This window comes from Mytilus californianus, unplaced genomic scaffold, assembly GCF_021869535.1.
Source record: "Mytilus californianus isolate M0D057914Y unplaced genomic scaffold, xbMytCali1.0.p SCAF_1, whole genome shotgun sequence".
Lineage (NCBI taxonomy): Eukaryota > Metazoa > Mollusca > Bivalvia > Mytilida > Mytilidae > Mytilus > Mytilus californianus.
Genome location: NW_026262581.1, coordinates 65,724,623 through 65,742,674, shown reverse-complemented (window position 1 = coordinate 65,742,674; position 18,052 = coordinate 65,724,623). Strand labels below are relative to the sequence as shown.

Below are 18,052 nucleotides of genomic sequence, written 5' to 3'. Positions count from 1 at the left end.
AGGTCATATTGCTTAGTCTTTAATTTTGTATGTTGTGTTTTGTGTACTGTTGTTTTTGTTTTTTGCCATAGCATTGTCAGTTGTTTTTCGATTTATGAGTTTGAATATCCCTTAGGTTTCTTCCGCCTCTCTTTTTCGTGATTTAGGCATATAGTCAGAGGTATTAGTAGCCGTTAATTTGCCTTAGATAAATGGACCGAGCGAACTATGACATTGGAAATGTATAAAAAAAATATGCATGAATTTTAAAATCGCCTAGTTCATGCCATGTATAGATGTGTCTTCTAACCTTCTAAACGTTTGCAATGTCACTGCACCAGATTAACATTTTTTTAAAGACTTGTGGATTTAACGCTGGGATTTTGATGTATATTTGAAATAAAACGTTGAAAATAGATAAATTCATTTTTTAATTTACATTATTGTATCATTTTCTTTTCTCTTCAATGTATTCATAAATTTAATTGTAACCAAATCATTGTAATCATATGTACCAAATTTAACTTGATTATTCTACTTGTAATGGGCGCCTTTAATTGGCAATAAAATATTTGAACTATATTTATATCTTATAATTTAAAGAGAAAATGTACGGTAACATTTACGCATCTGTTCGACATTTCGCAAATCTACCTGCATTTGTATCCCACTGAGTATGAATCTGTAACGATCACTACAAAAATGTAGAATTGTGCTTCATACTTGCATTTCATGAAAGTGAGGAGGCCATTGCCCACTTGCATTATAGCAGATCATAATATAAGAGTTTGTTCCCTATACTTTAGTGATTAATATTCGCTTTGAAATCATCAGTATGAAGAAAATAAACATAACGTAGCAAGGTCAAGGTACATTTAATTATATCTGGAAAACAGACACGCCATATCTAAAGGTAAACATTGCATGCTTATGTTATGTTAGAGACTGATTATCAAATTATTCTTTTAAACTGTGAACATAGCATATATAGATGTCTCACAAATTGTACACAGTATGTACAACGTTATTATTAGTGATTTATGTTTCTGAATTTGCCCTTCTTTCGTTTTCGCTAAAAATCGATGAATTTAACTTTCCGAATACTTATGTAAAATAGCAATAAAAAGCACAAATTACACAAATACGTCAATGGGTTTTACGTGTCTTCAATTAAAAAAAATCTTTTCCTAGGACATAAAAGTACACGCAATGAGAAACGCAAGTACGAACCGAATCATTTGAAAGGCATCGTCCAACCATTTTATCGGGGAGATACATGCAATAGCATATTGGTCGCTGATTATTTCTCAGCATAATCCTCATTACTTCCCCGAACGTGAAATTCCAGTATCCTCTTTCAAAACATTGTGTGTGCCTAAGTACTGTACACATATTTCCGTTTACCGAGAGACACTGCAATTATCCGTTTAGTGTTGATTTGCTGAATATACCGTAGCCGACAGGAACCTTAACTCTCCCTCACGAATAGCCCTGATTCGTTTTACGGGTCTGGCGTTACTTTATGTCCTGTTTATTTTATCAGCTCCCCAGCGTTTGTATTACGTTTTGAGTTCAAAATATGTTGTCCTTCAGCATCACTTTAGAAAACATTATTTGCCGAAATGCGCACTCTTTTTGTACCGTCTTCCACGACTGAAGGTTTGAACCAAGGCCGGTCAAACTAAGAGACTTAAAAATCGACATGTGCTATTTTTTTGCTAGCAACATGGAAATTAGCAGTATTTTATAACTGCCAGAAGAGTGTTTAAGTTGCATTTTTAAGGCGTTAAGATTTGTTTACAAATTATTCGTAGTTTATTAGAGTTGATAATTGTCGAAAAAGAGAGGCAAAAGACACCAACGGGATAATCAAACGCATAAGGCGAAAACGAACTGACAACGCCAGGGCAAAAACGGAAAACGACCAAAAGACAAACAACATGCAGTATACAAAACACAACAGTAGAAAACTAAAGACTGAGCAATATGAAAGTTTTACATTCTTTGCATAAATTGAATTATGTTTGAATCATTGAATTGACAGAAAAAACAAATGGAATAACATTATTTAAATTCAAATGCGATTACTGTACTACTGTATAATTATAATACTTTAGTTCGTCCCGTTTGCAATGCATAATCGATCCAGAATATATATCTTTATAAATACATCTCAATTCTAACCAATCTGTATAACCCCACAAACCAACATATTGGGGTATATATGAGTCGCCTTGTCTGTCAGTCCATGGGCTTGGTGTTTACAACTACTCGTTAACGGATAGGTATTTATGAAACTTTGTACTTAATCTGGATAGTATCCCGATCCAACATGTTAATATCTATGATGAGTTTATGTTAAAAGGGAGATTATCTAATTTGCTTTCTTCAATAATGCAACATGTGGTAGTAATAGTTTCTCGTAAAGAAAACTCCATCGTAACAGGTAGATAACTTCCATTAAGATTACACATACAATTTCATTACTTAAGGGACTTCTCTAAACGACCGTGACTATTTTAACGTCTCCTGTCACTAAGAAGTATTGTCACGTTGTGTATCTGTTGGTAACGTCAGTCATTAAACCTAATACATCATGGCTTTCTGAAACTGATGTAAAAGAATATATAAAGAAAATAAAGGCTGTAAACTAATCAAAACTGCCCTGGGTGAACTTTGAATGAAGGAGTTGCAACTTTAGTTCGAGAACAATTGCAAAACATTTATAAAAAATGATGTTTTATAAAATCATCCCAATGTAGAAGCACTAGAACAAGGTAGATAATGATATTTAGCTAGCAACCGTGGTAGTTACAATCATTGTCATCGCAATCAACAAATTATCTGCACTTGATGACATCTTTACAAATGACCTTCTTTCATTAATACAGAAGTCTTAAGTATACATCACAACCGCACGAAACTATAAAACATGAAGCAACCTTCTTTGTTGAAACATATCTTCGGAAACCCCTTGTTACTAATGACGACTCTAATCAAAAAGTAAAATCACAAAAATACTGAACACCGAGGAAAATTCAAAACGGAAAGTCCCTAATCAAATGGCAAAATCAAATGTTAAAACACATCAAACGAATGGACAACAACTGTCATATTCCTGACTTGGTACAGGCATTTTAAAATGTAGAAAATGGTGGATTGAACCTGGTTTTACCTCCCACTTGTATGACAGTCGCATCAAATTTCATAATATTTACAACGATGCGTGAACAAAACAGACATAATAGGTAACATTGTCAAAATACTGGTACAGCAGTCATCCCTGTGTTACAATCTCAAAACAAACAAACATTTAACAAAGAAGCACAAAAGCAATACCAGCTAACAGCTATGATCTCGGGTATTGCCCATCACAGACTTTAAAACCACTTGCACTAGTAAATGAATGTTAAGTCTTAAACGGTCCTTTTGATCTGAACATTGTCTTAAAAGCCTGAACAATAAATTATTCAGTCAATTTTCAGACTTATTCACTGCGGTAATTTCAGTACTGTGGTAAATTCTGTTTTGGAGAAGTGTGACAATAACACTTTGTGAACGCAACTTCTCTGATACCGTTTACAAAAACCTCTCATATTTAGTAAGATTGGCTGCCATCATTTGTAGTTGAATCATTTTGGGGGATTTTACTACTGGTTTGGTATAGTAATAGTGTCACCTTGTGAACGCAACTCCTGTGATATCATTTGACAGGAATCTCTCATACTTGGTAGGATTGTTTTCCCTCGTGTGCAATTAACCATATTGTACCCTCATTCTTGATTTCACCATTTTTATGGGAGGTATGGGACTTTTATCATATTTTGACTATCATACCACAATGAAACATTGCGACACACAAATTAATTCCTCATTTTCACAACGCATGGACACATTTGGCTGCAGCGTAGCAATCTTGTACTCTTTACACTAGTCTTCCTCGTTTTAAACTTAAAAGATAGATTGAAAATATTGATCCAACTTTGTTTCAGAAAATAGAATTGCAAGCGCAGAAACAAATATCTTGTTTTAGAAAGGGACAGATCATACTTCATAAAAACACTTGGGTTTGATAATAACAACACAAAAAAAATTATTTGTAATGTGTGGAGGTCGCATTTTTCAACAATCTGCATTCCTATTAAAGCAAAATCTTAAAACGCTCCTCTTCTTGCCAACTTGCTCCTTTATTGGTATGAGACATACTTCACACAGAAGCAATATTTGCCACTAGCCGCAAACGTTGCAAAAAACAATTCAATAACACCGTAGCTTCCCAAGAATATTGAAGCTAGTATTATACTTTAACTTCACGTTCCGCTATACATGTTCTCTAACTTGATTATTCAAAGTCCGGTGGCCTAAGTTTACCACATCTTTCAAATTGAACGTGAAATAAAAGAGCCCACAAATACAGTTAAATCTGTCTCATACCACGACTTACATTTAGAAATTAACAATGATGGTCGGGGTAGAACTTAACTTTACGACTAAATTGGTGAATTGAAATTTTCCATTGTGAACTTCCGTAACATTCAAGCATCCGCAACGCTTATTGGAAATGGAAAATATATCTGCCAGGCGATACAACGTTTCAGGGCTTGTGTTTCCTCGGTAGACTGCTTCTGCTTACAAATATCTACTAGTACTACATTAAGGGTTTTAAATAGTTGAACTCATTCCTTTGAAAGTTTTACGAACGCCATAATGATTTGGCTAACAGTTATGGAATATATGAGTCACAAATTACCTCGGATATGTTCCATTTTGCACAATCATGTCCTATTTTTCACGATTGGGAATTAACTGAATGCGACTCATCACCAATTTTTTAAACGCCATTTAACTTTTATGTAAAACGACGGTTGACACAAGTCGAGTAGGAACTGCTTATCATCCCAAAGCACCTGAATACACCCCTAGTTTTGTTTAAAACGGCTTCTTCTTGTACTTGCTTCAATTTTCAGTATTTTATTTTCATAATCTATGTTATTTCTACCTGGAACAGTCTTGTTACCTTTTGCCCTTGGAAGCTGTGTTTTCATTTCAAACTTTTATATTCGTTCAAGTGTTAGAGTTTAAAAAATATACGTGTACCAATGGTGCATAAAACCCATGAAGTCTTTGAGTAAGAAAAGAGGCAGTTATCAATCCGTTATTATATCAACATATTTTATCACGAGCAGCACGACAGCTGTCACCAGATTTGAATATGCATGAAAACATTTGTTAAATGCCGTTAACAAACACTAATCTGTAAAAAAAAAGGTCATTGGACTGTTTAAAATCCCATACTCTATTGAAATCGGAGGTTTGTATTGGGATTTGAATAAAATCCTAACAATGTCCACATATATTTTTATAAATAAAACATATTAGTCTCTAGTGTTTAAATCACCAATAGTGATAATTGCATTATGCAAATTTTCCATTGTCTAGACGTGAAACATGTGGAAGTTTTCAAACAGTTCAACTGAGACAAAAATATTGATGTCTTATTTTGAAAATAAGAAAAGTAAGAAAATTCCCACTGTATTTTTAGATTCTACATCAAGGAACTTTTCAAATCGATGCATGATTTATATATGAAAATACAAAACGAAAGTAGACTTTATAACTATTATTGAAATAAAGCTGATATTTTTATTCCTATGTTTTAACAATTATTGTTTATACCGTTTTCACTACAAGTAATTTGATTTTCATGTTTATTTTAAATGACAAATTAACTAAAGCTTCAATTTTGCTGCGTTTTTGAAATTAATTGAAAATTTGGAAATAATAAATGACAATTTTAGTCTGCCAGCTGTCAATATGATGTATTTATGACAAAGCGTCTTTAAATGATATTTGAAAAAATACGACAGTCAATTTTTTTCCCCTGCTGATTGCTAATCTTATCGATCGCTAATTCTGGAATATCTATCTCGGTAAATACATCTCAATTGCACCAATCTGTATAACCCCCGCAAACCAAGATTTTTTGGTATATGTCAGGAGTCGCCTTGTCTGTCCGTCTGTTTGTCAGTTCGTTAGCATTGTAAGTACAACTCCTCGTTAATGGCTAGATATTGATGAAACTTAACACAGTTGTACAACACTACTTGAGGATGTACTTAAAGGTATGTTATCCTGGTCCAACATGTTAAATAATATCTATGATGAGTTTATGTCAAAGGGGAGACTACCGAATTTGCTTTCTTCAATACTAAGTAATACAATATATGGTAATAGTTTATCGTACGGGAAATTCCTCCGTAACAGCTACATAACTTCACTAAGATTACACATCGAAATGCACAGGAGTGACTCTTCCCAGCAATATATTTTTTTCCGCGGTACCAATGTTTGGGTTTCGACAGATGAACAACTTGTTCTGGAAAAAAAACAGCCACGTTTAAATGAAATGTCATTACCTGAGTGACCACTCTAGACCGAGAATATTGTAACGTTTCCTGTCGCTAAGAAGTATTACTGCGTTGGGCATCCATTGCCAACGTCAGTCATTCAACCTAATACATCATGGGTATCTTGTGAAACTAATGCAAAAGAACATATAAGACAATAAAGGACAAAGTATTCAATAAACGCGTGTTTAGATACAAATTAAGTGCATTTGGTCCTTTTATTTATCAATTTAATGCGACTGGTCTGGTAATAAATATACTTATTGACTATTTCATCCCGTACAAGGCAAGACAATGCCAACGAAAATTACTGAAAAATCGTCAAATAAGATCGTCTAAGATAACTTAAAAACATGAATGCTTAATTATCCATATTCGTCAGCAAATTTGAGGAATTACAGATATTTCTTCGAAACAGCAAAGAAAGTAATGGATCGGAAACAAACTTAAAGCAAGTAAGTCAAACAGATTTGTAACGCTTAAGATACAGTTTTGAGTTAGCAAAGAAACTAGAAAAAAGTTCTGAGGTGAATTTTGGTTGAATACTTTACTTCCTTAGTTTTATTACAATCATATAATTTTATGTACTTGTAATTAACAAAATTGAAATGTATAAGCCAAAGGGCCTATATATCGTTAGCCTAAATTCATAAACTGGGAACACAATTTTAAAGTACTTATATATTCAGTCGAAACTTATTCCAGACAATGGGCAAATAGTAAAAAGTAAGACTAGATATCTGCGACTGGTTAAGCACTCCCTCCTGTGGCCTTTACATATCTCAATTGATACGTCACGCTCACACTATACGTAATTCATTAACAGAAGTGTGCTTCTTACACAAAAACTGATCCAAACAGAATAACGATGATCCACTGGAATCGATACTACAAAAGCTTTGCGGTCATCGTCAAAAATTGGTTGACCAATACGATATGTCTGTGTATCAACTCACTAGCGGCATGTTTTAGCATTCTTAGATCTGTAGATACCAACAATGTCAACTAATGTGTTATTTTACCCATTGTGACAATTTGACTGAGTCTGGATTCGCATGGCGGATGATGCATGCATATTAGGTGACGCTTATCCTGTGTCGACGTACCCGAGCTCGCTCCTTTTGGAGTTTATGTTATTCCTTCAACTTGTGTTTGTAACCTTGATTTGTCTTCTAAAGCAAATTATGTGCTGTCTTCGCATTCAAATTATGTGATTTGAACATATCTTAAAACTGTTAGGTCGCTGGTACAAGTCAGAATTAAAATACTTAATGTTTCTATGAACACTCGTATTACACCTATCTTCAAAAATAAATATTTAGTTGAGCACATATCCTATCTCCAAGACGAATATGTTGTTCCGGCAGACTAATTCCCAAAACAATATTGTTTTTGCATTTCATACAACGATGTAGAATCGAATCTTCCTTCACTTAACTGGATACCCAAATAACATAAGTGCCGTTACAAACCAATCATATATTGTTGGGCCTGTCAGATACTCCACGAAAAATCTGTCCATATTATTAACATCTATTTAATCAGCAGTAAAAAGTTGTCTTTAGTGAAACTCCCTACTCCAGGGGCGGTTTACGTCAGACGTGGATAAAGATATACTAGAATACATGCAAACTTAGTTCTCCTTATCGTGCAAAAATATTCACATATTTGAATGTTCTACACTTTACACTAGTTTTCTTTATTCTAAACTTAAAGATAAATTGATCAAATCGTCGTTCAGTAAAAACAATTGCCAACGCAGATACAAATATCATGTTATAGCAAGTGACAAATCTAAAAACACTCTGATTCAAACGAAACGTTTTCTAAAACAAGACGGATGAATGTTTGATTGACAACATCTTTGTTCTCTCACTGAATAGTTCAAAGTTTGGTGCCTATGTTAAACGCATCTATCCTATTGAACTTAAAATAAAGGAATCCACAAATACACTTATGTATGTGTCGTATAACGACTTACATTTATTAATTGAAAATAAGGGTCGGTTGTAAAATAAACTTGATGACTAAAGAGATGATTAGTTTTACCCATTGTGAACTTTCCGTTTCTCATCAAAAATATTACAACAGCGCCTGCTTGATATGAAATTTATATCTCCCAGTTGATACGATATTTTAGGATTGCATTACCTATAATCATTTCCTTGGAAGATTGTTGCTGTTAGCATTGGAGCTTTTGCATCAAGGTGTCCAAATGGTAAAGTTAACCTCATCTCCTTAAAAGTTATACGGACCCAATGATGATGTTGATGACCTTTATGGAACATATGTTTCACAAATTATATATTTATACAACGGATATGTTCTATTTGTCGTGTTCAAAACCACGTCCACTTTCCCTCAATTGTGACAACACTGTAAGCAAATTCTCACAGATCGTTTACTGTTATCAATTTTAACTTTTAATTAAGGCAAAGTATTATCAATTTGGAGGTATATCGGATTTTAGAACTTGTTGAATTGCATATGAATATTGAAAAAGAGGGACGAAAGACACCAGGAGGACAGTCAAACTCATAGATCGAAAACAAACTGACAACGCCATGGCCAAAAATAAAAAGACAAGCAGACAAATAATAGTACAGATGACACAACATAGAAAACAAAAGACTAAGCAACACAAACCCCACCAAAAACTGGAGGTGATCTCAGGTGCTCCGGAAGGGTAAGTAGATCCTGCTCCACATGCGGCACCCGTCGTGCTTATGTTATTACAAATCCGGTAAATAGTCTAATTTGGTAAGTCACATTCGTGAAAAGGGAGGATATTGTAGTTACGACATAAGGAACATATCATCTGTGAAACGGTTATTCCATAACGGTAAACCAACTCGTGATGGCGTCCGTAAAATTTACGAAGGGATGATTTCAACTTCACCATTTGGAACTCTTGGTTTAATAACTTCCTTGTGAGCAGCAATCCTCTATCAAGGAAAAAGATATATGTAGTATGACTTTTGTATAATTTTAGAGATACTTTATGGACTTCGGTATTTTTGTTATTTTACTTTTTAAATTAAATACCTATAAAATAGGTCTATAAATATGTAGATTGTACGTGAAAAGCGACAACAATATACTTTTTTCCACTTTAAATTGCGATTTCTCGAACATACTCCCACAGAATTTTGTAAACTTTCTGAAGGACCAGTGATTCCACCCCAATTTTTGGTGGGGTTCATGTAGCTCAATCTTTAGTTTTCTGAGTATTGCTTTGTGGATTGTTATTGGCCTTTTTTTTTTTTTTTGCCATGGAATGGTCTGATTTCTTCAACTTAAGGCTTTTAATAGCTTCCGTAGTATCTTTTCTTTTTAATTTTACCTATCATATAGTCATTTTTAAGTAGAAACATTAAACCTTTTGCAATTCATCGAGGTCGACTAACGTTGCATGACATTCTTCTGTGTAAAATCCATGCTGTATTGAAATCGGAGGTATGTATTTGGATTAATTGAAATTCTTACAATGGCCATTCATATTTTACATAAATTAAGCATGTTAGTCTCTTGCGTTTTAGATCGTCAATATTGATATTACATTATGCTCGTATTCCCTTGTCTGAACGTGAAGCATTTGGGATTTTTCAACCAGTTCATCTGAATAAAATATTCATTGTTATTTTTTATATATATATATATAATAGCAAGAAAATCCCCACTGTATTTTTAGAGTATACGTCAAGGAATTTTCCCAATGGATATTTGAATTATATTGGAAAATACAAAATGAAAGTAAATATTTTATATATTAGTGAATGAAACGTACTCATTTTAATTCCTATTTTTCAACAGGTAAGATGTAATATTAAATAAATGTTAAATACTATGCTTTAAAACAGATATTGTATATACTGTTTTCAGTGCACATATTTTAGATATCGTGTTTATTTTTAAATAATATATTTTTGCAGTTAAAGATTTGTTGCATATCTAAAAATAATTGTAAGTTTACGACGATATTAATCTGCCAGATGTCAATGCGATGTAGTTATGACACAGCTTATTTAAATATATTTCAAAAGAACGAAATGGGAATGTTCTGTTTGTTGCCTATTACAAGAATAACTTTCTCATCACTTTCCAGTTTGGTCGAATTTTCTCAACTAATTCTGTTCATTCAACTTTCTCAATCTATCTTATTGATTTTTGTATAATTGGTTCTTGAAGATGTACTATCAAAATTATAATTGATTCTATGATTCTAGGCAAGCAGCTTTAATAAAATGGCAGATTTCGAAGGACGAAATCCAGGAGAATCCCTCGAGAGCTTCATAGATAGAGTTGTAAACCCGGATTCATCCTATGTTACTCAAACAAGGTTGGTTATACACACTGTGGCAGATTTGATGAGGTCCAAAAGTGTGGACCACAAAGTTGGCTCTACAGTAAAGGTAAAATATTAAACATAATGTTCTTTAATTTACAGAGAAACAACTGTATTACGGGTATACGTTTACTGGTTAAATATGTAACCTATTTGAAACAAATACTTTTCTAGGGGTTTCAGTTTATTTCGTTGATATGTTTGTCCACTTAAATTTGACCACATGTGTGGAAGAAAAACCTTTTGACCTTTTTCTCTTGCTACGATAGAGCCAGATACCATGATTCAACTTCCTTGTGTATGTATGCATCCTTTTTTGAAGAACGCTTTAAATCCAAAGCTTCAAAGTGCCCGGATAAACTTCAATGCAAAGGATTTTGTTTTTCCAAGTAAAATATTGATGAATTATTCGTATGTATATAACAATTATTGTGCGGAATAAATCCTGATAGGAATTAATACTAGGTTTATGGTAATTGTACATTAATATAAGATGAAAATGCGCAGGAGACAGAAAACAGAAATACCGTCAATCCGTTTGGTCTTGTAATCGCTCTCACGTGTACAATTCTATATCAGCAATTTCTCGTACAATTTTGAAATTCAGTGCCGATCACCTATTTTTAATACGGAAAATTGCATTATAAGCGCCCTAAAACCTGTCGAAGGAATGTTCATATCGTAGATTGATATCAGCAATATCTTAGATAAGTTGAAAATTCAGCGCTGGCGAATTATTTTTACAGGATTCTATAAATTCTATAGAAAATTGTATCGTAAGCGCTCGCAAGTGTACAATTCTCGCCAAATATTTATGATATTGATATCAAGGTTTATTTAAGCAATGTTTCAGATAATTTATAAAATCAGTGCCGAATAACAATTTTCAAAGAGTTCAGCCCCTTGGAAATATTTGTTTGTGGCGTACAGTAAGTGTCGTATTCCTTATACATATGTAGTTTGGAAGTTAGAATTATAAAAAAAGATGAGTCTGTAGTATTTTGCCACCCCTCTCCCCTGATATAGATTTTTGAAGCGCACGACATATTGAGGGCCTGGATTCAACCTATCATCCCCAATATGTATACTACTGAACCAACGAGGTCCAATTTGTTAGCCACCATGACGTAAAAACGACGAATCAAAGAATTCAACTTTATATATAACTTATATAGGACAATGAAGTTGATTAAAAATTACACCATTCAAGGTCCTTTTGTTTTTCACATAATAAATATTACCAATAATTAACAAGTTTCGGGGCGAATCCGATACCAATACCAATAGAATATGTAACATGTTATCTGTCACCTGTTACCCTAATCTGTACGCTCTTGAAAGCAGAGAAAACTGTGCACATTTTAATCAGCATGACTTTATAAAAATCCAGGCTGAAAATAAGGCGTAGGTACTGTAATTCAGTCACGTACCAGATGCGGATCCAGGATTTTGAAAAGAGGAGGAGGGGGGCGCGGGCCCAAAAACTAGACAAAGTGTGTGCTTAAGTTTAAGCTAATGTTAAAGTATAACAATACAAACTACTTTTCCTCTTAAAGGGTGGATCACTTGGAAAGGGAACAGCTGTGAAAGGTCGTTCGGATGCAGATTTATTATTTGTTTACGCAGATATACCATCGATAGATGCACTCCGGACCACGTTACCAAAATTACTGAGAGAACTACAGTCTGCACTGGCACTTTCAAAGCATAAGGTGACCTCTGTAAAACGCACACCGTTCACAATACAGTTTGAAATTGAAGTAAATGGTCAGCTCAACGAGGTCGATGTTCTTCCTATTATTCAATTAGATATTGGAAATTGTAAGTGAACTTATACTTTGGTATAGGCATTAGAACATTAGTTTGAATAAAATGTCCAACGGGTGATCCTCAACTATAGACAAGTGTGTATAAGATATGTCATGCTCTAATTTACGTAGAGAATAGAAAATGTTTACTCAATTTAATAAACTATCAAAGATGTGCTGTCGATTCAAAACTCACAAAGGTTTATTGATTGATTGTTGTTTGCTTAACACCCAGTTGCAAATATGTTATGCATATTCGAGAGCGAATAAACAGCTATTTTAATATATAAGCTCTGCAAGGTTGGACTATTTGGTGAATGGGTGGGAAATATAAAATAACCACTAGAAAAAGTTTGATAGGGGCAAATGTTTGCCTTACAGCATGCCATTCACGTATCTAACAACACTTTAAAGAGTTATTACAAAGGTTCTTTAATCTGAAGAGACGGCATAACATTATATCTAGCAGAATCGGGGAATTTAACGTAATAATTCCGACCTTACATAATTTGAAACGCATTTGAAATTATTAAAATAAAATCCAATTGTGTTGCAAAATAAGCTAATGCTATCAATACTGGGGTAGAAAAACTTAGTGTTTCGAATTGTTTAAACAATATTGTAACAGTTCTCCTAGTCATCTTACTCAAGAAAAGGTGTTGGTAACATCAACAGAGATTATTGATGATCTGCAATTAACTCCAAATTATTTCAGCATCATATTGCACTCAGAAATTAAACATATAATTACTTATTAGGATTTTGGCTTTAGACAAACACATGAACATATTGCGGATAATGCATTCATAACTTTCTACAATTATCAATTATAACTCCCATTTGCAAAGTTGTCATTTAATTATTTTGAGTGTTCTGCTAAGCATTGTTCTAATGCTACAAAATATAATATTAATTTAGCTTCGAAAACCTTGGTTTCTGGTGCACCAAGTAGAGGTTATTCCAGAACCACTAAAAATCTAAATCTCACGTTGATATTCCTGGAATCATGGCAATTTAAGTCTGTTTGAAGCCCCGTTTACAGGCACTCAAATGCACATACATGTTTATCATCTATACATAAGTATAATTTACATTGAAAAGTAAATACAATTGTAAAATACAAATTTTACAATGAACGTAAATTTGCATAACCAAACCCCTTGCAAAAGTATAACTGCACATATGTAAATTAAAAGTATGTGTATTTTGTGCATATAAACGCAAAAATAGAAAAAAATTGTGTTGATTGTATACCCCAAGCTACGAAGTAGATGTAGCGTTGGTATATAGGTTTTGACCCGTCTGTCTTTCTGTCCATCTCTTGGTATCTGGATGATCTCAACTACTTTATATCAGATTGCAACCTGACTTCGATATATATATTCAAACATCGGATGAAGATCTCAGTTGGTTTTGGGGGTCAATATTTTGGGTTATAGTAACTAAAATTGGACCGAAACTTATACAGGAGTAACAAGATGATTTTCTAGAACCTTACTCGGGATTTAAGTCAAACTTAGAATATGATGAGATGACGATCCCTATTTATGTTGATATCCCTGTGTTCTTGGGCAAGATCTCAGTTATTTTAAAATTTACACTTAAAATGGGTGCAGAAAACGAGTTCCTTGATAACAACCCTATAACCATAAATGGGTTTGCAGCGAAACAGGTACACACAAGTTTGCTAAGGCTTCCCTCTTTTCAACTTATTTTTTAAAGTTTGTACTATTGTTTACTTTCACATTACCGTCCCAGCAGCTGAGGTGAAGTTTGAGCTCTCACAAACATGGTTAACTGTGCCACATTCTTTATATACTTGTTCCCGGTTTAGAGGCTGCAATCCAGTGTTCTTGTTTTGGTTGCTGTTCTGTCTTTTTTTTCTTTTTTTTAACATAAATCAAGTCGTTGATTTTCTATATTGAATTATTTTTTCATTTTGTCCTCCCCCTCCCCACATCCACCCACGCCTCTTAGGCCTTTGGACCTTATAGATGACTAACTGAAGTAAATTCTAGAAACAGGACACAGAGGTAGTGTACCAATTGAAAAGTAGGAAGGAATCATTGGTAAATTATAGACAATGCGTATAAGATACAATTACATGTCTGGTATAAAAACCATGTGAACGCATTACATAAAAAAATTATTTGCATTTAAATACATAGACACATTTGCACGTGTAAATTGTTACCAAGTGAACGGGGCTTTAGAGGGTGTTCAATGATATTTACCTATTTAATAATAGTTTACTCTAAGCAAGAACAATGTAAGTTATGCTGTAAAAATCGAAGGTATATCTATATGAAATGATGACATAATCCCCGGTAGTGTCCAATTAAAATAGTTACCGTTAAAAACACTCTGCTTTGATGTCAAGTAAAGCTCACGATTCGTATCAAGCAAGATACTGATGTTATTACATGAACATTGTTAATTTCAAACATTATAAATGTAAATCTTTGTAGGGTCAAAAGCAAAGATGAATCCTATATACCAACAAATGAAGACAAATGAAGAACTCAGAGAATATTACTTTAAATGTCTAGCCCCATTGCAAGTGGAGTTCGTCAGCAAACAGGACGAAAAAATAAAGAGATCAATACGACTTTTGAAGTACTGGATAAAAACTCGTAAGGTGCAGAAATCATTGAACTTCCTGCTGTTTTAACTATTTTTGGTTTGTCATTCATGCTGTTATACTTTAAAATGTAATTTTTGTGTCAATCAGGGTCATAGTTTTTATAGACGAAACGTATGGTTTACCGATTAAACAGATTTTATTCAATTTCAAGAAAGGACAGATAGTTGGTGCAAAAATCTAATAAAACCATTTATTGCTTCACTTCGAAATAAAGTTTTTAAATCAGCATCTTTTCATTTGATGTAAGATAGAATGTTAACAGATCAATAAAAAAACTAAAAGTATAATTTTTTAAGCAAATGCAAGGTTTTTGTGTTATCCAAATCGAAACAGGAGCCTCGTATTTAATCTCAAATATTAGTAAAGTTTTGTCAATGTGACAAAAAGCCAACAAAAAAATTGAAAACATACGCGTCTAGAGGTAAATAGGGTCTTGGTTTATATTGACAAAATGCTATCATATATATAACCAATATGTAAAATGTAATTTTTCAGCATGTGTTGAAGTCGTATGCGGCAGAACTGTTGGTTATAAAGGCATATGAAGAAATGGGCTCCCCACAAGTTGGTAAAATGAAGTCACTCGAATTGATGAAAACTGTCTTTACGAAACTTTCAGACCTTAAAAGCTTGACAGTGTCATGGGACAAATATTATACACCATCAACTTATTATCTACCGTAAGTTTATCATTTATCAGATGCAGATCCAGGATTTTTAAAAGGTAGGGCCCCAAATTAGGCAACGTTAGGAGTGGATGAATGAGAGCTTAACAATCTGTACATACAATCATGTTCTAATAAAATAAATTATCGGGTACACACAAATCAGACTAAAAAAACTACCATCCAGGGAAGTAATTTCTGTTAAATGACTGAATAACGTGTCATGATTTTTATTTTTGGTTTAAAAAAGGTTCCTTTTTAATGGGATATTTAGTATAGTTTCAAATATTTTGGAATGTGATATATTTACATTCCTTATTTTTGTGTATTTCTATTTATGAAAGAGAGTTTTTAAGGTAAGACAAAGGGAATTTTGTACAGCTTAATAAGTGTAAACTGGATAGACCCGTTACTGACCACTGATAAAATGCAAAAAACTAAGCATAGAACCGTTCTGGATGGCTTCTATGTTGTTTACAAATAATACAGTCATTTTGATTTATTGTATGCCGATTTTTTCCTTTTGTTGTCCTTTCTTGTCTAGACTTATGCAGTAGAGGAGTTCTTGGCCTTAACATTAGAGGTAAATTTGGCTCACAATATATACGTCATAAGAACAAAACTGATAATCTGTACTTCTGACAAGCTGACTAAAACGAATGAAAAAGTAATATATAACTCATTTAAAAAAACATCGCCCCATAAAACGATGCTAGTACATAATATAACATTAAACATAAATAATGCTTCTTTTTACGAGCAACATATAGGATCATTACAAAGATTAATAGCAAAAACACGGACATCGGTACAAATGGTATATACAATTTTTTTGAATGTTTATAATGTATCGTTACTGGGAAATGTAAAATACTAAAAATACTAAAAAATATCCCGTTTTTATGTCATTTGAAGATGTTTTACGATATTTTTTTAAAAACAATAATGTAATTTCTTTGACAGATGTATAAGCGATACGTATTTCATGAACAGATTTGCCAGGACATGATGGTTCGTTTGTTTGCCGTTTTTTTACCGTATATGATTGAATAACATGTAAAATTGTATTTTCAGGTCTCCGCCTTACATACTTGATCCAGCCTTTCCATTTCATAATCTAACCAGGCAGAAGTCGGGCATTGATGAAAAATACGTCCATCTTGAGCGAGATGCTAAAAAATTCTTAGCAAATTTGAAATAAAAACTTAATTATATTTAGTGCTTACATGTACATGTGTCTACTGTGAATACTCTTTGAGTTACCAGAGTCGACGCAAAATGTGCAATATGGCATAACATTGACGTTGCATTTTCAAGGAAAAATATCAGGCGCTATAGAGAATGCATTTGTCTGTTTAACTTATAATAAAACACACCTTAGATGTATATTTTATGTTGTGTGTCTAAAATTTTAATAAGACCACACATTGATTGAATCATGGATGTCCGTCAGAAAACTCAAAGTTTTTGTCAAAATATTTGTCTACAGTCGATCCGTCTTTATTTTTGATGCAGTGTTTCTTGGATCAAAGCAAACGCTGGTAATAATTTGTGGTGACTAGGAATGATCATAAAACAATTATGAAAAGTGACATAAGCCATATTTTATTTGACAAGACTGAACATTTATGTCATACATGGTATATAGAATAATATTACTGTATTAAGTGTACATTTTGTACACGTATTACACATAGATTACTTTTTCTAGTAGAATACTAACTCAACAGATTCTAATGATATGCACTTGGTCAACGTTGTTGTATTGATATGTTGTGATCGTAGCATGATGTGCTAAACAAAGCTGCTATTGATATTTAGAAATGGAACTGATACATATAAGGTTATGCAATTGTAAACGATCTTGCTCTTGTTTGATATCGTCCTACTTTACCACGAGTGCATATATTCATATTATTCTTTTGTTATACTACTTATGCTTAGTTCTACTTAAAATCATACCGCTGAATTAAATAACATATTACCAAACGATTTTGATATGGCTAATTTATGGGTGGTTAATGTCCAGTGGAAAATATAACATGCATATCCAGGAGGTGATTGGGTTTATACTATCGTACTATAAGAAGTTGGAATAAATTAGTTAAAAGACGCTTCTTAACTGCTCAATTTAGGCCTTTTCGGATTGAAAACTCACAAAAGACTTTTGAATTCTCCAACTTATGGTCTTGAGAGAACCTGAT

General features: G+C 33.2%; 1 protein-coding gene across 4 annotated transcripts; it reads left to right on the top strand.

The window, feature by feature from the left end:
* The first annotated feature begins 671 nt into the window (after positions 1–671).
* Positions 672–17,962, top strand: LOC127722510 (2'-5'-oligoadenylate synthase 1-like). Of its 4 annotated transcripts, none has more exons than XM_052229324.1 (6): positions 672–892; positions 10,613–10,798; positions 12,288–12,552; positions 15,008–15,177; positions 15,679–15,863; positions 16,923–17,962. In XM_052229324.1, the coding sequence occupies exons 2-6, from the start codon at positions 10,631–10,633 to the stop codon at positions 17,047–17,049; spliced, it is 915 nt and encodes a 304-aa protein (XP_052085284.1). In that variant the 5' UTR covers positions 672–892; positions 10,613–10,630; the 3' UTR covers positions 17,050–17,962. The 4 variants fall into 4 exon arrangements, with proteins under 4 accessions (XP_052085284.1, XP_052085285.1, XP_052085283.1 ...); XM_052229325.1 differs by lacking the exon at positions 672–892 and adding an exon at positions 9,761–9,842; XM_052229323.1 differs by lacking the exon at positions 672–892 and adding an exon at positions 10,071–10,199.
* Positions 17,963–18,052: the final 90 nt, after the last annotated feature.

What these genes read in the sequence shown, in the direction of transcription:
- LOC127722510 (XM_052229322.1), top strand. An exon ending in TCAATTAGATATTGGAAATT is followed by an intron (nt 12,553 to 15,007) that starts GTAAGTGAACTT and finishes AAATCTTTGTAG; the next exon opens with GGTCAAAAGCAAAGATGAAT. An exon ending in ACTGGATAAAAACTCGTAAG is followed by an intron (nt 15,178 to 15,678) that starts GTGCAGAAATCA and finishes GTAATTTTTCAG; the next exon opens with CATGTGTTGAAGTCGTATGC.